The sequence below is a fragment of the Lithobates pipiens genome, unplaced genomic scaffold (assembly GCF_037356315.1).
Source record: "Lithobates pipiens isolate NorthernLeopardFrog02 unplaced genomic scaffold, aLitPip1_a1.2 Scaffold_23, whole genome shotgun sequence".
Taxonomy (NCBI): Eukaryota; Metazoa; Chordata; class Amphibia; order Anura; family Ranidae; genus Lithobates; species Lithobates pipiens.
In genome coordinates this window covers 117789391-117814464 of record NW_027507785.1, presented here as the reverse complement: position 1 = coordinate 117814464, position 25074 = coordinate 117789391, and the positions used below count along the sequence as shown (strand labels likewise).

Sequence of the window (25074 nt, the reverse complement as noted above, 5' to 3'; positions counted from 1 at the left end):
ACTGCATTCGTTTTCTTTCCTTTTGTTTTCACCTGATCCAGCCAGTCACCCCTCATGCCTTGTGGTGGCCATACACCCTTCAATTTTATCACCCAGTCCTTCCTATACACATCACTTCCCTTCAATCTATGGACACTGGATTCTGATCAGCCTGAGATGATCGCTCAGGGTGACGTTTTATTGATTCGTTTTGCACCAATCAATACTGAGATACTTTTGTTCACAACTATGATTGTATTTCGATCAATCAGATGATGAGATTGCATGGTGGAAGCTGAGATGTGATCAATAATTTAGGATTGTTGCAATCATATCTTAACTATCATTTGAGATCCATTGATTATAGAGCGATTATTTATTTTTTCCTATTGAGAGATCAATTGGAAAAAAAAGCAATCATTTATCAAAGAGTATATGGTCACCCTTAGGGTGTCTCAGGAGACACCTTTTAGACAGCAGCATTCCCCCCCCTCCTCTACTTTCACTTGGTGATCTGCCCAGTAACACACCTTCTGTGTTACTGGAACACAACTCTGGAGGAATGAACATAGGAGGCACAGCAGCATTGTCACTCTGGGGGGAGGGGAATGTTAACTGTATTTTCAGATTTAGAACTATTAAAGCGGGGTTCCACCCTAAAGTGGAAGTTCCGCTGATCGGAACCCTAACCCCCCCCCCCCCCCCCCCTCCGGTGTCACAATTGGCACCTTTCAGGGGGGAGGGGGGTGGAGATACCTGTCCGGTGGCAGTCTATGCCTCTTCCTGTCCTGCCGCGCTTTCTGCTGGGACACACACAATTCCTATTGCGCTGCGCGACTTGCGCATGCGTAGTAGGGAACCAGGAAGTGAAGCCGATTCGCTTTACTTCCTGATTCCCTCACCTAGAATGGTGGCGGCAGCAGCCGAGAGCCGATCGATCGGCCTCGGCTGCCGGCATCGCTGGACCCCGGGACAGGTGAGTGTCCATTTATTAAAAGTCAGCAGCTGTAGTATTTATAGCTGCTGGCTTTTTATATTTTTTTTTTCCCAGTACAGTCCCGCTTTAAGACCAGCCATACATGGTGCAAAGTAATTTGCACGGTTCCCCATCAACACAGACAGAGCTGTCCCCACCAGAAGACGGTGATTATCTCTAGCGGCTATAGCAGCCACTTGCGATAATCGGAAGCATATCTGGCAGGCTGGTTGTACCCAAGGTGATCGATCGCTCAGCTTGGTACATTCAGCCCGTCCGTTAATGGTTAAAATCTTGGCCCGTTCTTGCTGAACATGCCAAGATTCAAACTGTGTATGGACGACTAACAAATTGAAGCTGGACTCCAGGCCACACTTTGAGTACCAGCAAATATTATGTTAAGTGGTTTGTTTCATCCATGTGAACTGATAGATTCTGCTGGAGAGCTTGTCAAAAACAGACTTGCTGGCTGAATCACCAGATGATAATAGAAGAAACAAATGCCACCATCACATCCATGAATTGGTAAGCTGCACGTTAAAAAAATGTTTGCTTTTGGGTTGAACTAGTTGAGCTATTTGGCCATACGACCTATGTGCAAGGAGTGAGCTGTAACTGCAGCCATCGGCAGGTTTTTCTCAGCCGGCCCCCAGCTTGAAGGTGATGCGGCGGCTGTATAGCCACTGATCGTTTTCACAGAGCAAAATTCTAATAAAATGTATAAAATTGCGGTAACCCCTGTTGCCCAACACACATGCGCAGAGACACCCAGGGGGTGCACACATCTGTAACCCATGGTGGACCACATGTGACTTGTCACCGCGAACGTCGTAGTGATATCAATAACTCGCTCAAGAGCTCCTGGTTAACTCTAAACCAATGAGCTGTAAAAGCGCCGCCTATGGAGATTTTTAGGTGCTGTAGTTTTTTTTGTGATATCACAGACACACACCTTTCTAAGACTTGCCATCTATCTATTTACTAGACACAACCTCAACTTTTATATTTAACCAAAAAAATGGGTTTGTGTGTGTTTGCACTAAAGTTATATAATTATTTTGATAATATGAAAATTTGCATTTAATAAATAGTTAGACAAATATTGTGATATAAATATTTGCAACTATCATCTTTTTATTCTAATTTACACAAAATGTGTAATATTCTTGAGGTTTAGGTATTTTTATTGTCAAAAATGAATATTTTATATGTGCAAAAAATGGAAAAATTTGCGCTACAGCCAAACTGGTTAATACTAGGGCTGCAACTAACCATTATTTTCATAATCGATTAGTTGGCCAATTATTGTTCCGATTAATCGGTGAAACAAGTGAAAATGCCAAACAAAATTCTTTCATTCAGCGAATGTACAAAGATTTTTCGTCTGAATATTCTCATGTGAAAATTGATTGGTGTGGCCAGCATAAGGCTCGGTGCACACCTATGCAGTTTGCTTTTGTTTCTGTGGTGCTTTTTGCTGTAAGTTTTGATTTTTGCGCATGTGATTTTACTGCAATTTGCATTTTTGCCTTTTTTTTTTGGGCAGATGAAAAAACACAAATTGCTGCAAAAACGCATTACATTGTAACCTCCCTGGTTGAACAAAGCCATTTGACCTCCTGAAAAGCGATCCACCATAGAGGGCAGGCATGCAGGGGAGTGGCCCTGAATGCAGACAGTGTACATTTGGGACTGCTCACTTATATGGACATGCCTGTCAAATTGGGATAAGTGACTGTGTCCTCATAGACCTACATGGGCTTCCTGCATCCGGGACCTCCTGCCACATACACGCAGCCTATTCATGGACTATGGGTCTCAGTGCTGGTGTGAATGAGACCTAATCATATCTTCTATCAAAATGTCACTCAGATTAAGGGCCTGTTCACATCACATGCAGTCCAGTGCATTTTTTTTTCTGCATCAAAAACGCATGGAAAGTAGGCTATATGGTTTTCAATGGCATAGTTCACATCAGTGCTTCCAGTTCCAGAAAAATAGAACATGCTGCATTTTTCCTGGACTGTACTGAATGCTGTAAAACGCATCAAAAATGCACCTGTCCTTATTTAAGGTTAAGAAAAACAGAGGGGGGGAAAAAACGCACTGGAGCACTTTAAAAATGCGTCAAAAAGGCACATGCAGAGAAGCATCTGGAGCGCATCCAGACTGCGTTTTTCTATGGTGTGAACTGGCTCTATATGAAACTGCTCATAGCATAATCCAGTTTCTTTGTCAACCCGAATATGGGCTACAGCGCAGTCGTCCAGTTCTGGGAGGGTATCAATTGACAGAACCACCCACCCCACCCCACGCCCGCTGCAGCATCTCTTTACTACCCGATCAGCTATGTCCAATCACAGTTGATCACAATCTAAACACACTTGCCAAATATCGGCTAGGGGTGCGCATCTTCACTGGTCTCACGATCTGATTACGATTGTCTTGCCCTCAATGCTATTCAGCAATGCATCACGATTAGTGCACATGGTTAAAAACATTTTATCCAAGAATTCAAGTCAGAAAAACTCAGGTTTTCTCCAGTAGCAGAGGGGTGGCTGGGATTGGGTGATGGTAGTGCAGGGATGGGATCCGTGACATTGGTACTCGCCAGACCTGTGTCAGTCCCTTTCTCTATCTCCTCCATGCTGCTCAGTGTGTTTTTTTTTTTTTTTTTTTTTTTTTTTTTTCCCCCCCCTCCTTCCGGTGCCTCCAGTGAAGCCTCTTCTGATGTCTGGTCTCCTCGAGCTCCTCCCCCTGCACTGTACTGGCTGTCTGCCCATCAGCTGACTTTCTGCTTCAGTGAAGGGGATGGGGCTTTATCCACCATGCAGGTTCTACCTCTGTGTTTCTCCCAGAGAGGCAGAGCACCGCATGGAGCAACATGGCTGGCTCAATTGGCACAGTTGTGGTACGGTCCCACAATGTAAAATTACCGTTTAGTAAAAAAAAAAAAAAAAAAAGTGAACAGGCATCAGGAGGGGGCACTAGCACATTCCGAATGCCTACCAGTCGGTGCTCTATCGTCCTCTAAAAAGTAATCTGCGGTGGATCGCTTTTTAGAGGGCGATAGAGCACCGACTGGTAGGCAATCGCCCTCTAAAAAGCGATCCCCCGCAGATCACTTTTTAGAGGGCGGTAAGTACTACCACCTGTCTGAAAGAGACCCAAGTTCCTGTGGAGTCTCATTCCTCGGGTGGTAAGGTGTTTTCAGAGGAATAAAAGTGTGTGTGTGTGTGTGTGTGTGTGTGTGTGTGCGCTTATCTATTTTTCTTACCTACAAAGTAAGGGCATAATATGCTAGTATGCGTCGCATACTAGCACATTATGTGAAACATACCTGCAAAGGAAGCCCCCCCCCCCGCTGCATTCATCTTCATCTGTTTTCCTTCAAGGTCCGCAGACGGCTGTGTGACTGGCTGTGTGACGTCTCTCCTGCTCATGCCGCCAGTCACGGCACAAGTTTCTGAAGCAACTGCACTGGAGGCTGTTCAGAACACAGGCGCCTAATGACATCATCGCCACAGTATACAGTAAATATCGCAAACGGTGCGAGTTTAGGAAACATTTACAGCTACTATAGGTATGCCTACATACAATAAGGCTTACCTATATGTACAAACATTTAGGGGACGTTTACTTCCTCTCTAAATTAGCCCTAGTTTGTGTATGTATGAATGCGAGTTAGGGACCTTGGATCAGGGGTAAACAACCTTAAAGAGGTGGAGATCTACCTGAACAATGTGGGAGAAGTGGAAGATCACCCGGGCACTGTGTCGCCTGCTCACACCTTATTTAAACCTCTAATGGCCATACTACCATGTCGCAATCGCATGCATTGCACACCAATTGTGGGTTTAAATGGGGGGGGGGGGGGGCAGGGGTGGTAAAACGCATCTTAAAGTGGTTGTATACTCCTTTTTTTTTTTTTTTTTTTTCCACTTTTACCTACAGGAAAGCCTATGATAAGGCTTACCTGTAGGTAAAAAAAATATCTCCTAAACCTGTACGGTTTAGGGGATATTCCCCTCGGTATGCGCCGCTGACTGCAGCGGCGCATGCGCACAAGGGGGGGTTCTTGGCTGAAAATCCGGCAGTGGCCGATTGGCCGGGATGATATCTCCCGCGCGCAGGAGTGACGATATCGCTGCTCCGTCCACTCACAGCGCTGGAGCCACGATACCCGGAAGAAACGCAGAGGGAGCATGTCATCTCCTTCGGTGTGGATCGGGCCAGATGTCGGGGCCTCGGTCTAAGGTAAGTATTTCATAATGAGCTAGTATGCGGTGCATGCTAGCTCATTATGCCTTTTGCTTTGCAGGTGGTGGAAAAAAAAAACATTAGCGGGTTTACTACCGCTTTAACTATGGGGATTTAACAACTCTAAACTACAAATGTAAATGAACCCTTGCTGTCCTGAGACCCCTATAGGGCTGCTTTCACATGCCATGCATCTGCGACCATCCTGGGTTATCTGTGCTTTGCCATAGACTTCTATTCTATCTTGCATTCAGAAAGTGCGCCAAACCCGCAGGTTATAACTGAAATCTATGGCTAAGCGCAGGAAAGATGCAGGTACACTGCATTGTACCCCCGATGTGGGTAAACCACAGCCCTCTACTATTGTGCCCAGTGTATTGCTTCACACTGACGTGAGGATCTTTTCTTTCCTACTGCTTCCACCCTACTGGAGACAACTAACCAGGATAAGAGGTGGAGTGCAGTTGGCATCACTCCGCATGGGACAGGAGCCAGCACTACAGAGGAGACATCGGCTTAGGTGGCTCTTGCTCCTTACTACAGCTCCATCTTTACAAGTAGCCCCCCAGCATTGCACTCTGATGCTCTGGGATGACACGTCGGCAAGACTACCAGATCTACCAGTCATCTGCCCGCAATCTCCTGGTAGATCCTGATCTACTGTTTGCTGACCATCACCTTATGTTGTAAGCGCCTTGAGGGCAGGGACTGATGTGAATGTATGTGAAGCACAGTGTAAATTGATGGTGCTATAAAACTACCTGTAACAACGTTAAACAACACTTTTTGAAACCTGTGTTGTGTTGTTGGCTCCATAGAGTTCAGTGGAAGCACTTGGGGGAAACGTTATCATTTGTCAGTGGAAAGTGTTGGCTTTCTCTGGATTGCCATAAAAAAAGTATCTCTTGTAGCTGATACACCACCATAGTGCATTGTTTCATTCCTGGCTCTGCTCCAATTACCTTTTGCTGACCCCTTTTATCATTGTCTGTTGAGTATTTGGTAAATTTGCCCATTCCATTCGGAAAGCTCTGTTTATTTGCTGTAGCTGAGATGTCGTAGTACACAGACTCCAGCAAAGTCCACAGACCTGTATTCTTTGCTCATCTAGGATGAACCCTGAGCTCTGCTGGCAGAGAAATGACTTTATTGCTTGGAACCTCCTCGAGTGTTCGCTGTCTGAATGTGCGCACGTTTTTGCACTTTGTACACAAATGGGCAATAATTGTCACGTAACACATAATGATGAATTTTGTGGACAAATGTAGATATATAATATAGGATGTAGCTGTGAGCTTTTCAGAATTGTGCATTAAAATGGTTCTGAAGGGATTTTTTTACATTTAAATAAGAGGGTATTTGAGGTGCACCCTGGCGCCCAGTCCTAAGCCCCCTCCTCACCGCGATCTCCGCGTGTCACAGAGCTGAGTTGCCGGGGCCGTAGTAACAATGTACCGCCTCCTGTGATAGACGGCACACTGATCCAATGAGGGAACATTGAATCAGTGTGACGTGATCACAGGAGGCGGGACATTGTTACTGCGGCCCGGGCAATTCAAATCCTGCTGATGCGGGCACTGGCAGGCTGCGTATGACGGGAACTGGTGAGGCTGCTGGGCACTGGCGAGGCTGCATTGATCTCCTGTACTATGTTTGCAGTCTCTGACCATCTCCTGTATCATGTCTGCTAGAGGTGCACCGAATGGATATTTTTGCTAATAATACTATTGGCAATGTGTTTAAGTAAGAAATTGCAGACATGATACAAGATGGTCAGAGACTGCAGACTGCATTTTTCTTGACCTTTCTTGCACTAAAGATGCCAATAATGGTCAACAATAAATTCATATTAAAGGGGTTGTAAAGGTAAATGTTTTTTCAACTTAATGCATTCTATGCATTAAGGTGAAAAAACATCTCACAGTGCTGGTGCCCCCAGTCCCCCCATTTTTACTTACCTGACCCTCAAAAGTCCCGCGCTCGCCCCCGACATCCTCTTCACCGCTCAGCCTGGCCGCTGATTGGCTGGAGTGGATGTATTGAAAGCAGCGCAACCGTCAATCACATCCAATGACGCAGCGCGTCAGGGGGCAGGGCAGTTTGATACAGCAAGCGGCTATAGCCGCCGGCTGTATCACGGGTGCGCGCCCGCAGATGCTTCTCACCATGCGAGGGAACTCGCATGAACGTGAGAAGTACTTGCGGGAGGAAGCAGAGACAGCTGCCGAGGGACCCCAGAAGAGCAGGTTTGGGGCCACTCTGTGCAAAACGAGCTGCACAGTGGAGTTTAGTATAACATGTTTGTTTAAAAAAAAAAAAAATAAAATAACTTTACAATCCCTTTAATTTAAATTGATGTTAATTAAAAATATGTTTCAAAAACTCATCTTCGGTTTCAGTTTTCGGCCTAGTGCATCCTTCATTTTCGATGGGTATACCTACCTGTTCTATGCAATGAAATCGCACAAAGCCTGTGTTCTGGTAAAAGTGGCAACTCGTCAAAATCTTCCACATGCCTTTTTGCAAACTCCTATATATATATATATATATATATATATATATATATATATATATATATATATATATATATATATATATATATATATATATATATATATATATATATATTAATGGCGGACATTGCAATGTTTTATGTTACAGCAGGGCTCGACAAACCCCGGGTCGCCAATGCGACCAGAAATCGCGACCAGGCGCCTAAGCTGCCACCAGCCCACTCGCTATCGATGCCCCAGACATGCAGCAGCATTAACACTGACTGCCGTTCTCCTCCCTTCACTCAGCAGCGCCGCACTGAGTGTGTGAAACTGAAAAGCAATGGAGAGAGGAGGATCTGTCAGCCTGATGTCGGTGGGGGCGGGACCCAGCAGCTATCAAACACCAGCCAATGGGATCTGGGCGGGCCGCTACGTGTATGTGGCCCGCCCCTTTTCTTAAGCAGCCCAATTGTTGACTGGTGTTTGATAGCTGCTGAGTCCCGCCCCCACCGCGGCTGGGCCCCGCCCACCGCTGCCGGGCCCCGCCCACCCCGACATCAGGCTGAAATCTGACATATCCGCCTCTCTGTTACTTGTCAGTTTCACACCCCGGCAGGGTCCCGCCAATTCCGACATTAAGCCCAATTCTTACAGCTCCTCTGTTACATTTCAGTAACAGAGTGCTCCGTGTGAAACCTGCCACCGCCAATCAGTGCCACCTGCAACCACCAACCAGTGCCACCTGCCACCGCCAATCAGTGCCAGCGCCAACCAGCACCACCTGCCAGTCAGTGCCACCTGCCAGTGCCAACGCCAATCAATACCACCTGCCACCACCAACCAGTGCCACCTGCCGCCAATCAGTGCCTCCGCCAACCAGTGCCACCTGCCAGTGCCAACCAGTGGCACCTGCCAGTGCCACCACCAATCAGTGCCACCTGCCAGCGGCAACCAGTGCCACCTGCCACCACAAATAAGTACCACCTGCTAGTGCCAATCAGTGCCATCGCCAATCAATACCACCTGCAACCACCTGCCAGTGCCACCGCCAATCAGTACCACCTGCCACCGCCAATCAGTGCCACCTGCCACCTGCCACCGCCAACCAGTGCCACCTGCCACCGCCAACCAGTGCCACCTGCCAACACCAACCAGTGCCACCGCCAATCAGTGCCATCTGCCAGTGACAACTAGGGCCATCACCAACCAGGGCCACCTGCCATCACCAACCAGGGCCACCTGCCAGTGCCACCTACCAGTGCCACCTGCCAGTTCCAACTAGTGCCACCTGCCGGTGCCATCTGGCAGTTCCACGTGCCTTCCAGTGGCAACCAGTGCCAGCCAGTTCCATCTGTTGCCAGCCTTACTCTTTCTGGTCAGCCCATACCCTTGATGTAACAGCGTTTCAATGGAGTTATTGACTGGGTGCTCCATTGTGAGTTAGGGATAGGGGGTGATAATGAGTGGCCTTACCCCAGGAGCTGAAAAAAAAAACTGGCTCCTAAATTCAAAGCAAATTTGTCAACCCCTGTGTTACACTGTATTTATGTAGCGATCTTTCAAAAGCATTTTTTTAGGGGGAAAAAACGACAGTTGGCACAATTATTATTTTTTTTTGTATAATGTGAAAGCTGACGTTACTCCGACAATCATGTTCTTTACTTTAAGCAAAAAAAAACTGTAGGTCTCGTTTTATCCAGAATCGTGCAGCTCTAATAACCTAAATACTTGAAATTTGTATGCAATCAGGCAGGTCCTTGTTGAAGGTAAAGCTAAAGGAAATTGTATAATGTGTGACCAGCTTAAGGCTAGAATGTTTTCTCGTTACACTTTTTGTATTGGCTTTTTGAATAGAATTGATATTGGAAGATTCTTCCTATTCCAGTCTATCAATTTTGTAGGAATGTCCTTTTTAATGTGTAAATGGCCTTGCTACCTGTCTATATACATGTACACACAGAGTATCTCATAAAACTGAGTACGCCCCTCACATTTTTGTAATTAATTATTTTATTATATCTTTTTTATGTGACAACACTGGAGAAATGACACTTTGCTACAATGTAGTGAGTGTACAGCTTGTGTAAATTTGCTTTCCCCTCAAAATAACCCCCAGATTGTTTGTTTGTTTATTTTGTGTGGCCACCATTGTTTTCCAGCACTTGGGCATGGAGTTCACCAGAGCTTCACAGGTTGCCACTGGAGTCCTCTTCCACTCCTCCATGACGACATCACGGAGCTGGTGGATGTTGTAGACTTTGCGCTCCTCCACCTTCCATTTGAGGATGCCCCACTAATGCTCAATAGGATTTAGGTCTAGAGACATGCTTGGCCAGTCCATCACCTTTACCCTCAGCTTCTTTAGCAAGGAAGTGGTCGTCTTGGAGGTGTGTTTGGGGTCGTTTATCATATTGGAATACTGCCCTGCGGCCCAGTCTACGAAGGGGGGTAATCATGCTCTGCTTCAGTATGTCACAGTACATGTTGGCATTCATGGTTTCCTCAATCAACTGTAGCTCCCAGTGCCGGCAGCACTCGTGCAGCCTCAGACCATGGCACTCCCACCACCATTCTTGACTGTAGGCAAGACACACTTGTCTTTGTACTCCTCACCTGCCACCACACACGCTTGACACCATCTGAGTCAAATAAATGTATCTTGGTCTCATCAAACCACAGGACATCCAGTGATCCATGTCCTTAGTATTCTTGTCTGCAGCAAAATGTTTGCAGGTTTCCTTCTGGGATGACAGCCTTGCATACCAATTTGATGCAGTGTGCAGCGTATGGTCTGAGCACTGACAGGATGACCCAACCCCCTCCCCCCCCCCACTCCTTCAATCTCTGCAGCAATGTTGGCAGCACTCATACGTCTATTTCCCAAAGAAAATCTCTGGATATGATTCTGAGCACGTGCACTCAACTTCTTTGGTCTACCATGGCGAGGCCTGTTCTGAGTGGAACCTGTCCTGTTAGACCGCTGTATGGTCTTGGTCACCATGCTGCAGCTCAGTTTCAGTATCTTGGCAATCTTCTTATAGCTTAGGCCTTTATGTAGAGCAACAATTCTTTTTTTTTTTTGTCAGATCCCCAGAGTTCTTTGCCATGAGGTGCCATGTTGAACTTCCAGTGACCAGTATAAGATAGTAAGAGAAGAAACAGCAAATTTAACACACCTGCTTCCCATTCACAGCTGAGACCTTGTAACACTAACGCGTCACATGACATCGGGGAGTGAAAATAGCTAATTTGGACATTTTCACTTAGGGGTGTACTCACTTTTATTGCCAGCGGTTTAGACATTAATGGCTGTGTGCTCAGTTATTTTGAGGGGACAGCAAATTTACACTGTTATAGAAGCTGTACACTCACTACTTTACATTGTAGCAAAGTGTCATTTCTTCAGTGTTGTCACATGAAAAGATATACTAAATTATTTACAAACATGTGAGGGGTATACTCACTTTTGTGAGATACTGTATACTTTGTGTGTGTGTCTCAACAGATCCCAGGCGCCAGGTCACCACGGTGACTAGAAGTTGTGTCCTGGGCCTCCCACTTGCCAGCCATGCTATAGCCAAAAGACCACTACAACACGCTTGGAAGGGCGCCTATTGATGTCCTCCCAGAAATCTGCACCCAACTCAATATTGAACCCCATGGCCTAAGACTAGGATAACATTGAAATTCACGTGCGTGCAGGCATCACAATACTGATTGGACTTTATATTTAACCCCACGTTCGTTCAATTTCTGAGATCTAAGGTGGATTCTTGTCAAGGTTTTACTGCCCACCTTGACTGGGTTGGTTCTAGACCAGAATTTGCGGTCCACTTGTGTCCACCAACAGGTGGTATAAATAAAGCAGGACTGGAGCAAAGAGTTGCTCTTGGCCTGGAACTCGGGAAGCCACAAACAAAGAGAGCTGTTGATATGTTTGCTTTTGTGAGAAGAGCTTTGTATTATCTTTGTTTTTTGGGTGACTGAGAGAAGCTCATCACCTGTGACTTGGGAACCTGCAATGACCCTTAACTTGTAGTGCAGGAGGAGACCACTCCAAGGAATTTAGTGTCAATATGCACACAACAATGCATACCTGTATATTTTGCAGACTGTATAGTAATGTGAAATGGCATATCCATTTATTAACGGTGTGTGCGTAAAGAAATCCTGCATGGATTTTAAAGGATAAGTTCACCTTTTTATAGAAAAATAATAAATGCACATTTTTTTCTGCAATATGTGCATTTATTATTTTATTTTTTCAGCAGGAGCCTGGAAAGCATTGTGTCTGCGATCAGTATATTACGGGTGCAACGTCGGGCTTCTGCAGACAAGCCCTGCAGCTTTCAGCCCATACCTCCATAGGGCTGTCAGTTTCAAAGCTGTGGGGGGGTTGTGAATGAACTACAAGGGCGCTCATCAGCACCACCACAGTTCATTCAGAATTACAAGCTGCTTCCACGGTGGATGATGGTATATGTAGTTCATTGATTCACAGGAAACTGTGAATGAATAACAGGGCTGGGTGGGCTGTGATCTCTTCAAAAAGGGACATCATTTTATTACATGGCTTCTCATTCTTTTACTTTTCTTTCTTTTTATAGGATCTTCATCATGGCCCAGCAACTCCTGCCCCGAGCTTTAGTTTCCTCTCGCTGGCTTTGGGACACTTTACGGGCTGGTTCAGCTCTCAGGTCAAATGTTCGGGTACTTGATGCATCGTGGCACCTCCCCAAAACTGGGCGTGACCCTTGGCGTGAATACAAGGAGCGCCACATCCCTGGAGCCTACTTCTTTGACATAGATGTCTGCAGTGACCGCACCTCCCCGTATGACCACATGCTTCCCAACGCAGACCAGTTTGCTGAATATGCTGGGAAACTTGGAATCTCTAACAGCAGTCATGTTGTGGTGTATGACGCCAGTGATTTTGGCTCATTTAGCGCTCCCCGGCTGTGGTGGATGTTTAGGGCTTTTGGGCATCCAAATGTGTCCGTGTTGGATGGTGGTTTTAAAGGTTGGTTAAGGGAAGGACATTCAGTAAAATCGGGCAAGGAACCTCGCCCAGAGCCAGTAGAGTTCCAAGCACAGCTGAACACTTCACAAGTTATAGACCATGAGCAAATAGTGGAGAACATCGAGAAGAGGACATTTCAAGTGGTGGATGCCAGAGTGGAGGGAAGGTTCAGAGGACTTGACCCCGAGCCCCGGGAAGGTAAGAAATGATTTGGAAGCAATAAGCACAAATCCAATTAATGGCTTCATCTTTAGAATATCTGCATTGGCAGATGTATATTTGTTCAGATGTTGTATCTGCACTAAGATTTAGGGGCCCATTTAAATAACAAGATCATTGGTTTGGTGCTGGGACCTCCTCCCACATTGATCAGATTGCGACAGTGGGAGTGGCCATTTTTCATGATGCCCTAACCATTTACTTCCTGGCGGATAAGCACTGAGACATTCATAATGCTACAAGGTTTATTCTGATGAGATTTGTGCAGGGAAAAGAACTGCGTGTTCCTCAGTTACATATTATGAACCATGAGAGATTTCAAGGCATCTCAAAGGCTGCATCTATTTGTCCATTACCATTAAAAGATTGTACTTGTAAATGTATAGGGCTGTTTGCTGACCAAGCCTGCCGCTGCGTGGATGTAGTATCAATTATTATTTTAAAGTTGAACTAATAATAATATACAGATTTTTTTATTTATAGCTATAAATCTAGAGAAGAAATTCTACCTGCCAAAGGATTTGTACTGTACACAAACCAGCCATCTGGCAGGGAAGGAGAGCTTAAAGTGGGAGTCCGCCGTTTTTTTTTTTTTTTTTTAAAAGCCAGCAGCTACAAATACTGCAGCTGCTGACTTTTAAAATAATGACCCTTACCCGCCCAGCACGCCCGTGATGTCGGCACCCGAAGCCGATCTCTCGATCATCTCTCGGGTGCTGCCGCCGCCATCTTGGCTATGGGAATCAGGAAGTGGAGCCTTGCGGTTTCATTTCCCGGTTCCCTACTGCACATGCGCGAGTCGCGCTGCGCAATAAGGATGGTCCCCGCTGTCTCTGGGATCTGTGTGTTTCCCAGCAGGCAGCGGGGGACCTTCGGAAAGGGGTGTAGCTTCTGCAGAATCTACGCCGGAAGTGGGTGTAGATACCTGTACTGTACAGGTACCTACACCCCCCTCACCCCTTAAAGGTGCCAATTGTGGCGCCGGGGGGAAGTTCCAATGAGCAGAAAGTCCACTTTAGGGTGGACCTCCGCTTTAATTTTCTTTGTTGCAATTTCAGTAACATTGGCAATCTGCTTTTCCCTCCCATCCGCATGCTCTTTGCACTGCAGCACAGCTGACTGGTCCAATGTGCTGCTTCTTCCTCCCTGTTTCTGATCTCTGCTGTACAGGAATTACAAGAGGCTGATACCGAGTTCAATTTAGGTTCTTGCACTGCTTGCATTGAAAAAGTACAATAGTGATACAAGTCAGACAATTTGCATGCAGAAGTGCAAATCTATCCCTGTTCAGATACCAGCATACAGCCGTAGCCTGTCATTGATTAGTACAGGGGGATGAGCACAACCACTTGTACTCAGGACACAGAAATCTGAGCTCCTAGTCACAGAATGAGCCCCTGCTGTATTGTCTGCATTGTGGTATACCAGCAAATGGTAGAAACAAGCGTCAGGCAGATTACACAAAAAAAGTAGAAATCGCCTTAATGTAAACAATCGACACTAACACTGCAGTTTACCCTAAAACCTTGTACATACAATGGGAATATTGGATGAATAGTCTTCGTTTTTTTTAATGCTAGTTTCATATGTAAAATGAAGAGGTTAGTTACAAAAATTCTCACATGACCGAATACAACTTTTGTAAATTATGTAATGTATTGTAGAGTATTCTTTCATTTCTGAGCATGCGCAGTCTTGTTTTTTTTTTTTTTTTTTTTTTTTTTTTTTTTTTTTCAGACAAATACTATGCTTATTAAATGAAAACCGTACTTTCTGGTATCGTACGAGAATTTCTTGTTTGTCCCTTCAGATAATTTTGCACAAACACTCCAAAAGCAGTATTTTATTTTTTTTTTTTTTCATCTGATTTTATGATTGTGTGTACTAGGCATTATGATAACACGTGATAGAAGAAACATTTTTTTTTTTTTGCCTATGGCTTCAAGTAACCTGTTTAACAAGTCCTATTTGTTGTTGACCAGTCACCTTTGTGGTCCCAACCTCAGGCCCCGTGTTATGGTCACGTATACATGGAGGTTTCACATACATGATCTGTAACCTACTATGGATTTGGGACAACAAGCTGGAGATGTAGATGATTACATTGGCAGGGAGCAGATTATGTTTATTTCTTTCATTTTAATCATCGACCGTTGTGTTTTGCAAGGATGAAATCGCATTTACCAGTGGAAAACATTTCACTTGAATTCCCCCCCAAGCATGACATTCTCACATATTTCTTTTACTCCAACACCACTACATTTATCTGCAGGGAGCCTTTATTCGACTGGCCTGTGTACGTTGTAGAAGTCCTAAGAGTCGCAACTTTCATAGAACTGGTGCTTGGCTCACCAGTTTCACATGGAATTTCAGTTCATTCACAGTAGAGCTGTCAAACTTGCGCATGTGTGTATGTGTTAGATATCTATCTATCTATCTATCTATATACACTCTCTAGATATAAATTCTTTTCTGGGACATTTGTAAATGCAGGTATTGATTTCTCAATAGTGCAATGGCCTGCTCACAGCGAATGAGGCATTTGTGACCAGAGCTCCTTGCAGATACCCTTTTTGTATGTAAATACAGATGCAGCGGCTGTATGGCCATGGGGGGGGGGTTGTCATCAAACATGCACTAATAACGCAGTACGTAGGACTTTAGAAACCCTGATTTAGTGTGAAAGGGCCCTAAATGAACTAAATGAAATGCACTGCTTAGGATAGACCAACCCAATGACATGTATTTACCATCATTTCACGTTTTTGTTTTGTTGTAGGAATTGAGCCTGGTCACATATTTGGTGCCGTGAACCTCCCTTTCCCAAGCTTCCTCACAGAAGAAGGCAATGAGAAGTCTCCAGAAGAACTTAGACGGATTTTCCAGGAGAAAGGCATTGACCTGTCAAAACGACTGGTAGCAACGTGTGGCTCCGGAGTCACTGCCTGCCACGTGGCTCTTGCCGCTTTCCTTTGCGGTAAAGAAGATGTGGCCATATATGACGGCTCATGGGTTGAGTGGTATATGCGTGCCAAGCCAGAGGATGTTGTATCAGAGGGCAGGGGGAAGACCCTGTAAGTGTCTGGTGATACATCCTGCTTCTAAAGACTTGTGAACTCTCTGGTCTTCACAGACTGCTGACTATGTATAGCCCTTGTGCTATCATTGTCGGGTGATCTTTTTCACTTTGAAAACCTTCTGCTTTGTTACAACAACATTGCTACTACGTGCCTTAAATCTTTTTTTGTACAAAGTATATGCTTGCATTCATTAACATGAAGACTTGAAGGGCTAAAAAATTCAAAGCTGTGTTATATAAAGGAGCTTTTAACATCAGAGTCAGGAAGGTATGCAGGGGCTTTAGAAACTTCTCAGAAGTGGTATTTGAAGTTATTAGGACCTTGTAGGGGAGATATTTCCTATTAAGCAACCGAGCCGCATAGTCCACTCGTTTTACCATGTGGCCCATTTACAGTGGATGCAGTGGGGCTATGCTGTCAGATTTTTTTGATTGCTGCCTCAACACCTAGGCCAGGCTAAAATGCCTGTCTTCCTGTAGTGAGAGTTCACACTAGGGCTGCAACGATTAATCGATATTATCGATAATGAAAATCGTTGTCATTGATTTTCATTATCGATTAGTTGGTCCGCACCTTCCGCCTGTCCGTTAGTTGAAAAAAAAAAACGGAAACAAATCCTCTCCTCCTATGTCATCCGTCCTCCGCGGCGCTCTCTGTGACAAGGCACGCACTCGCCGCTGCACGTCCGCGGCGTGCCTCCCGTCCTCGCTGATGTCACATGACTCAGCCCTGCCCACTGCTGCCTCGAGGGAACAGAGAGGGCAAGAATCTGTGAGGAGGACACAGCCGAGCTGCACACAGAGTGTGAAAAAAGGTAGCAGCTATCGGCTAAAAGTTGTACCCAGCGAGCGCGCACACACACAGGGACACCAATGATGGGGCACTATCCCCCCCCCCCCCCCCGGCTGAAACGCCAATGTGGCACTATTCTCCCCCCCCCCCCCCCCCAGAAACACCAATGTGGGAGGAATAACGCCCCATCATTGGTGTCAGTGGGGGGAATAGTGCCCCGTCATTGGTGTCAGTGGGGGGGGGGGAATAGTGCCCCGTCATTGGTGTTAGTGTGGGGGGGGGGAATAGTGCCCCGTCATTGGTGTCAGTGTGGGGGGGGGGGTATAGTACCCCGTCATTGGTGTCAGTGGGGGGGGGGGGAATAGTGCCCCGTCATTGGTGTCAGTGGGGGGGGAATAGTGCCCCGTCAGTGGGGGAGGAATAGCGCCCCCTCATTGCCCCGTCAGTGGGGGAGGAATAGCGCCCCGTCATTGGTGTCAGTGGGAGGAATAGCGCCCCGTCATTGGTGTCAGTGGGAGGAATAGCGCCCCGTCATTGGTGTCAGTGGGAGGAATAGCGCCCCGTCATTGGTGTCAGTGGGAGGAATAGCGCCCCGTCATTGGTGTCAGTGGGAGGAATAGCGCCCCGTCATTGGTGTCAGTGGGAGGAATAGCGCCCCGTCATTGGTGTCAGTGGGAGGAATATAGCGCCCCATCCATGGTGTCCATGGGAGGAATATAGCGCCCCATCCATGGTGTCCATGGTAGGAATAGCGCCCCATCCATGGTGTCCATGGTAGGAATAGCGCCCCATCCATGGTGTCCATGGTAGGAATAGCGCCCCATCCATGGTGTCCATGGTAGGAATAGCGCCCCATCCATGGTGTCCATGGTAGGAATAGCGCCCCATCCATGGTGTCCATGGTAGGAATAGCGCCCCATCCATGGTGTCCATGGTAGGAATAGCGCCCCGTCATTGGTGTCCATGGTAGGAATAGCGCCCCGTCATTGGTGTCCATGGTAGGAATAGCGCCCCGTCATTGGTGTCCATGGTAGGAATAGCGCCCCGTCATTGGTGTCCATGGTAGGAATAGCGCCCCGTCATTGGTGTCCATGGTAGGAATAGCGCCCCGTCATTGGTGTCCATGGTAGGAATAGCGCCCCGTCATTGGTGTCCATGGTAGGAATAGCGCCCCGTCATTGGTGTCCATGGTAGGAATAGCGCCCCGTCATTGGTGTCCATGGTAGGAATAGCGCCCCGTCATTGGTGTCAGTGGGAGGAATAGTGCCCCGTCATTGGTGTCCCTGGGAGGAATAGTGCCCCATCATTGGTGTCCCAGTTTTTTCATTACTTTTAAATAAACGGAAAAATTGAACATTACGTTTTTTTTTGTGATTTTTTGTCCGATTAATTGATTAATTCGAAAAAATAATCGGCCGATTAATCGATTATGAAAATAATCGTTAGTTGCAGCCCTAGTTCACACCGCAGCAGTGCTATGGTGTGTGCCGAGAGAAGTTCTGCATGTGCCAGTTTTTACTTTTTCATAAATATATATAAAAAAAAAATTGTGAAGCATAATGACTTGCTTGTGACTCTTCCTCCAGCTCTATATCAGTGCCGAGGTGCAGGCTTTCAGTTGGGGATCTGAAGATAAATGTCAATAGAGTATGGTTCTCACTGCATTTGCGTTGCTATGAGAACTACAAGTCCATCTGCTGTGGTGGTTGATGGAACTTTTAGTTAATTTATTCAGAGATCTCTGTGAATGAATGGCACAGCGTTACAGGTAGAACCACACACATTTTTAAAATAACAGCTGCTGCAGGGGAGAAGAACCCCTGAACTGTTGCATGAATGTGGGGTTCTGATTTGCATCACATACTCAACGTTTTAAAGTATTCCTGTGACTTTTTTTTTTTTCCTGCTTACAATCACATTCAGACTTGCAGGGTAGGTTTTATACCAGTTTGGCTTTTTTAATGCTGACATTTTTTTCACATTGGGGTTTCTTTATGCGAAGGGCCACAAAGAGGCTCCAAGTAGCTAGTGTGCTTTGATCCCTTTGTAGATATCAAGACTTAAAGTAGAATTTTGCACACGCACACATGCTGAGAAACCTGTGTAAGAAGGATGTATATACTTAACTATTTTCAGACCCCCTTCCATCCAGACGTGTTATCCGGCTCCTCTGTGTCAGTCAGTGGAGGCTGCAGGGGAGAGGAGGGACCACTAACAGGTGGACCATAGAAGCCTATGGGTGATGTCACCACACCCAGACATAACCAGCCATTCTCTCCTGCAGCTGCCACTGGCTAACACAAGGGATCAGGTGACTGGAGTGGGCTGAAAATCGGGAAATGTATACATGTTTCTTGCACAGATTAGTCAGCATAAGTGCGGGGTTGGAGGGGGAGCATTTTTAAGACTAGTTTGGTTTAGCCTGGAATTCCTTTTTAATTTTAAATTTTATGCTGGAATGTATTGTTCAAAGGAAACATGTCATGACAGCAATATGTCATTTATGACCGGCTTTTGAAATTGCTAGGTGCCGGTCATGCTGGCCTCCATGCTTTTGGAGACACTGACCCAGAAGAAGCATATGGATCAGTAAAATTAATGAAACCGCAAAAGTCCTTTACTGCATATTCAGAAAGTTCTGAAAACAGAGGGTTAGACCCCTTTCACACTGGAGGCGTTTTTTTTTTCAGGTGTTTTAGCGCTAAAAATAGCGCCTGTACAGCACCGGAAAAAAGCTTCATCTTCAATCCCAGTGTGGGGCGTCAAAAAAAAAAAAAAAGTCCTGCAAGCAGCTTGAGGCACTTTAAGAGCAGTGTATACACCGTTCCTAAAGCGCCCTTAGTGTAACAGCCAAGCAACTAGCATTTTCATGAAGAGGCCAGCAATGGCAGCTCTGTTTTTTTCCAGTCATCACAGGATTACTTTAGCACAACTGATATATTTAATAATTTAGTTTATTGAGCATGAAATGGAGCTTGGTTTTGTAGCATGAGGCTGCATATGCTGCAATTCTGCATTTTTGGTAAACTCCTTTAATTCAAGCTCTGCAAGCTGAGATAACATGCACTGCATTGGTGATTTGCACAATTTCATAATACCCATGAGATAAAACTAAATTTAGGAATATTATTTTATCTCATTGTTTTGCAAATCTATGTACACTACAAGCTGTATGATTGAATCGGTTCTGATATCCCTGTTTTACTAACCTGACAGCTTATTATTCTAAGTAGGAAAACTTTTGTTTTGTTTGCATATATTATATACCAGTAGGAGTAAGCGCTTTCATTTAAAGAGCACCTGTCATTTCTGATCCATCATGGCAGTGCCTGTTAGTGGTCATCCACTCACCTGCTGCTGCCACATCCCTCACCTTGTGTCACTGCAGCATCATCAGCTGTCCTATCACAGTGAATGGGAATGTCTTTGTCTTTGAGTCAACAGCGGGACAGAGGAGGAGCCACTGCGGGACAGAGATGACAGTTGCTCTTTAAAAATTCTGATTTAAATCAAGACTTTTTTACTAGCGATTTAAATCAAATCCACCCTGGACAGCTCTGAGTCCGCTGATATCACATCCAAGATGGATAGCAGTAGTTTCAGCTCAGCGCTTTTAGAAGACTACACAAGGGAGGCTTTTACAGCCATGACATGCAGAAAATATGTTATATGCACATACAATCTTATGGGAAGGTTTTCAAATCAAAAATATTGCAGCTTACCAGTCCTTAGATGTGGTAGCTGCACTAGTTTTTTGATTTTCAGCCAGTACAGAACATACCTGCTGATCTTATCAGAAATAGTGTTTGTGCGTTTTCCAATTTAAAGGAAGTTACACAAAGAACTTTCTTTTGTAAAGTAGTCCCATCAATCCAACATTTATTGGAGATGAACAAAGGTGGACAAGTCTAGCCTATGTGACAACCATGGCTTTCTCCATTGATACAATGGAGAAAGGAGTGTAGACATGAAGAGACAAAGACATTTGGAATTACCAGGTGAAAAAAAACCGAATGTAACTACAACAGCTAAGGACTGGTAAGCTGCAATATATTCCATTTTTAGTTTTGGGTTTCGATACACTTTAAACTGTAATGGCTGATAACATGGCCACACATGCAGCTGTATAGGGATCTTTGCATTTGTTAATGTGTTATCAGCAATTTTGCCAAAAGTACGGTTAAAAAAAAAGTCTAAGGGTCCTTTCACACGGGGCGGATCAGTTCTGATCCGCCCCGTGGATGTCCGTTTGCTCAGCGGGGATCACTCCGCCGATCCCCGCTGAGCAGGGAGATGACAGGTCTGTCTCTGCACACTGCGCAGGGACGGACCTGTCACAGCGCCGCTCTCCCCTATGGGAGATCGGATGACGACGGACCGCAGTGCCCGTCGTCATCCGATCCGCAGACGGATGGAAAAATAGCTTTTTCCTCCGTCACACTTTTTCGGATCGGAGCGGGTCGGATGTCAGCGGACATGTCACCGCTGACATCCGACGCTCCATAGAGCTCTATGGAGCACCCGTTCAGGTCCGCCTGAAAAACTGACAGGCGGGCCTGAACGGCACGTCGGTGTTAAAGAGGCCTAAATCACTAGGACCCTTTTGTTCCTGGGAGGGCTGTACATGACTATCTGTGATACTCAAATCTCTGGCGTGGTGCATGTGAAGTTAAGAGGAGTCCTGTTTCTAAGATTAACATCCATGGATGGCTCTCATTGGGCTAATGTATTATGGGGCTGGGGGTATTATGTTTTACTGGGACAATCTGATATTTTTATGACTGAAAATGAATACAGCAAGCAGAGATCACCTCATATTTGCTGCAAGAATATAAGTAAAAAATCAGTAGAGATAGTATATAAATTTGTATGGATCTGTACTAAAAATAGGAAATAAAAGGCCAAATGTTGCAAAAAGATAACATATTGTAAATCATTCACAGCGGGGAGATTCAATGTAGTTGGGGATACGTTTTTCTGCTGTCGCGTTCCAGGACAACACAATTGAAGTAGGCCTGCCATCTTTTTGTTTCAACTATGTTTTGCCAACTATTGCAACTAAGTATTTAAAGTGAATTTGTGCCTAAAACATGAATACTAAAGTATTTATTTACATATGAACAAGCCGTGAAAGCAATTTAGAAACCAGTTATCATTCACCTCTGTATCTAGAAGTATTGTGAAGAAATTACATTTTCAACATTTTTAATGCCGGTGTCCTGTTGGATAGTGTCCCCCGTCAGATAGTGTCCATTGTGTACTGCACTTGCGCAGTCCCCGTCAGATAGTGTCCACTTGGATGGTGGGGCTTGCACATGGACTCACGGCGCAGGCACCGTTCATCTTCAGAGATTCTCCTTCTGCTCCGTACTGCTCAAGCGCTGTGCCTGTGCAGCACGCAGCGGACACTTTTCGATGGCCGGACTCTATATGTCACAACACCGCCACTGTGCTTTTCTGCAAAGAACAGAATGGGGCTCTTATGTAAACAACCAGCAGGTGTTTCTAAGATGTTAGGAACCTACTAAACTGAACTCCTTTGTAGTGATCTTTAGGCTGAATTCACACGACTTGCAGTAAGCAGTAATTTTTTACCATTCATTGACTTGCAGTTTAGCACGCTTTTTAAAATACAGGTAAATGCATAGACACCTAAAAACATTTTTTGTCCTGTTCATACTACAATGCTGCATTGACCTGAGTTGCGTTAAAATGCATACATGTTACATTTTAACGTAACAAAGGTCAATGCAGCATTGTAGTGTGAACAGGCCACAAAAAAAATGTATTTTAATTTTTTTAAGATTTCTGTGTGTTGACCTGTATTTTACAAGTGTGCTAAAATGCAAGTCTATGCATGTAAAAAATTGATGGAAATGTACATCCATTTCCAAGTCAGTGGAAATTCAGCCTTATTCAGTTGTGGACATGCTACACACCCCTGAAAACTTTAGACCATATGTAGTACATTCTGCTCTGCTGCTGCTCCCCCCTCCCCTCCCCTCCCTCTTGCCAGCAATTCCCAACTTTCAAAATGACACACAGGATTTGCTGTGTAAGGTCTCGTGCACACAGGTGGTTTTAGTCATCATCCATTGCCCTCTATGGAGTGGCAGATGCAAACAGACATGTGACCGTTTTACACCCACTTGCATTCGATCCAGCCCTATCTGCTACAAACAGACGGATGTGGGATCCATTTGCCATCCTTCTGGCAGATTGGATGATAGTCAGATGTAAACGGATAGGCGGTGTGTTGACATCCCACTGCCCATAGAGGAAAGCGGCATTTGCCTGCTCAATGGGGATCAGCAGACAGGTTCCCCACTGAGCTGGTGGGATCTGCCTGTGTAAAAGAGCAGGAATAGAGCCTACACAACTGTTTCCCAAAATAAATATTTTTCTAAGCACTGATCAGGGTAGTAAATACAAAAGTAGCATTGAGGGTTATTTACTAAACGAAAATACACTTTGCACTACAAGTGCACTTGAAAGTGCAGCTGCTGTAGATTCAAGGGGGACATGCAAGGAAAATAAAAAAACAGCATTTTATCTTGCACGTGATTGGATGATAAAATCAGCAGTGCTTCCCCTCATTTCCGATCTACCCCTTATGCCACGTACACACGACCAGACTTTCCATCAGAATAAACTCTTGACGGAGCTTCCGACGGAGTTCTGACCGAACGGACTTGCCTACACACGATCACACCAAAGTCTGTTTTTTTCGAACGCGATGACGTAAGACGGGACTAGAAAGGGAAGTTCAATAGCCAGTAGCCAATAGCTGCCCTTGCATCGTATTTGGTCCATCGGTTTTCCCGATAGAACATGTTTTAAATCAATTCCTATATCTAGGTCTGTCAGACTGGGTGGGGTATAAATCTTTTGGAGCTGAAGTAGTTAAAAAGCTTTGACACTGAATAACTTCATATTAAATACAGTAGTTGGGGGTGGCTTGTTTAAAATCTCATTTATAGTTGCTAAGAAATATGTAACTAGTTTTAATATCCATTGTCTGGGAACAAGTGCAGGTTAAATCAGGTTCAGGCTGTCCCTTGACTGCAATTACTAATGATTAGCATATTTTTCCTTCTCTTATTGTGCTGTGATTGGCTGTCATGGTTGGGGGTGGGGCACATTTGAGAGACTGCCTATTTAATGGCAAAAAAAACAAACGCTTGTGCCTTCATATTTCAGTTTATTTGGTTTTCACTTAATAGTAATTTTTTTTTTTTTTTTTTTTTTTTGATTGATACAATGAAGCAAGAATTTCTAAGCTGTAAATTCTCAAAACAATCTAAAATTATGAATGTAGATAAACATAGTAGTGATTGGGACCAATGTAAAAATGTAGTAGGTGCAAAAAATTGACACTATAATAATAAAGATATTCAAGTTTTAATCTTTTTCCGGAATCTGACTTTTTTGTTTCTGACTTGTGATCCATATGTTTAGTAATACATTACTTATTCCCTATTTGTGCGCAATCAGACACGTTTTCTAATTTGTTTGGCAAATCATCCTAGTGAAGCCTTCACTACAGAACAAGGCTCTTGATTCATAAACTGAACTTTCCATGTGAAATGTGTTGGCTGTTGATATTTGTTCTTCTAAGAGAAACACAAAGGCTTCTATTTCTGACCTCCTTCTGAAGATGCCATTGGGCTGGCTATTATGCTGACCCCTTGACTTTAGTGCTTTGAGTCACTGACTTGGAGTAAGTCTATAGACCAGCAATCCAGTTAGAGGAACCCCATTGCATTTACCGTATTTATTGTTTCTTGCCTAATGCTAAGTGGCCCTCAACTTGCATACTCAACCGGCCAGTGAATCCAGCGTTGTCCTGCTGTGATTAGTGTTCCACTGCCACATGATTTGGATCCTCCTCCATCTTCCCTGATGACCTCATCATCGCCTGGCCCACCCACCTTTGTCTGCAGTATGGAAGCTGATGGCTCCTGGGATAGGTGACCCAATTATCTCAGAAGGCACCAGGAGTGGAGCTTATCATATTTCACCTAAGGCTGAATTTGCACAACAATGGGGACCTGTCACCACTCCAGCACGTCTCTGTTGCGGTATTTGGCAGTGTGATGTGCAGTTCAGTGCCTCACATGGCTCCCCATTCTTTTACAAAAAAAATAAACAAACATAAATTGACCATTTCAGACAAAGTAATGCAATAATTCCTCTGTTTATGACAAGCAGTAATTAATCAGCCTGTTAACGTTTATTTTGTACTTTTTGTGC

The 25074-nt window shown here is 44.9% G+C and overlaps 1 protein-coding gene and 1 long non-coding RNA gene across 2 annotated transcripts in view; both read left to right on the top strand.

Moving 5' to 3' along the window:
- The window catches only part of LOC143927836 (3-mercaptopyruvate sulfurtransferase-like), a 16780-nt gene extending 577 nt beyond the window's left edge, over nucleotides 1–16203 (top strand). The window contains exons 2-3 of the mRNA XM_077452253.1: nucleotides 12318–12928; nucleotides 15729–16203. Of these exons, the coding sequence (XP_077308379.1) occupies nucleotides 12328–12928; nucleotides 15729–16027 (900 nt within the window). The 5' untranslated portion in view covers nucleotides 12318–12327 and the 3' untranslated portion in view covers nucleotides 16028–16203. The remainder of the gene's footprint in view (nucleotides 1–12317; nucleotides 12929–15728) is intronic.
- A 970-nt stretch (nucleotides 16204–17173) lies between these two features.
- On the top strand, nucleotides 17174–24226 carry LOC143927837 (uncharacterized). Its single transcript, XR_013262329.1, has 2 exons — nucleotides 17174–21012; nucleotides 21402–24226. It is a non-coding gene; the product is annotated as an uncharacterized LOC143927837 (long non-coding RNA).
- The last annotated feature ends 848 nt before the right edge of the window (nucleotides 24227–25074 follow it).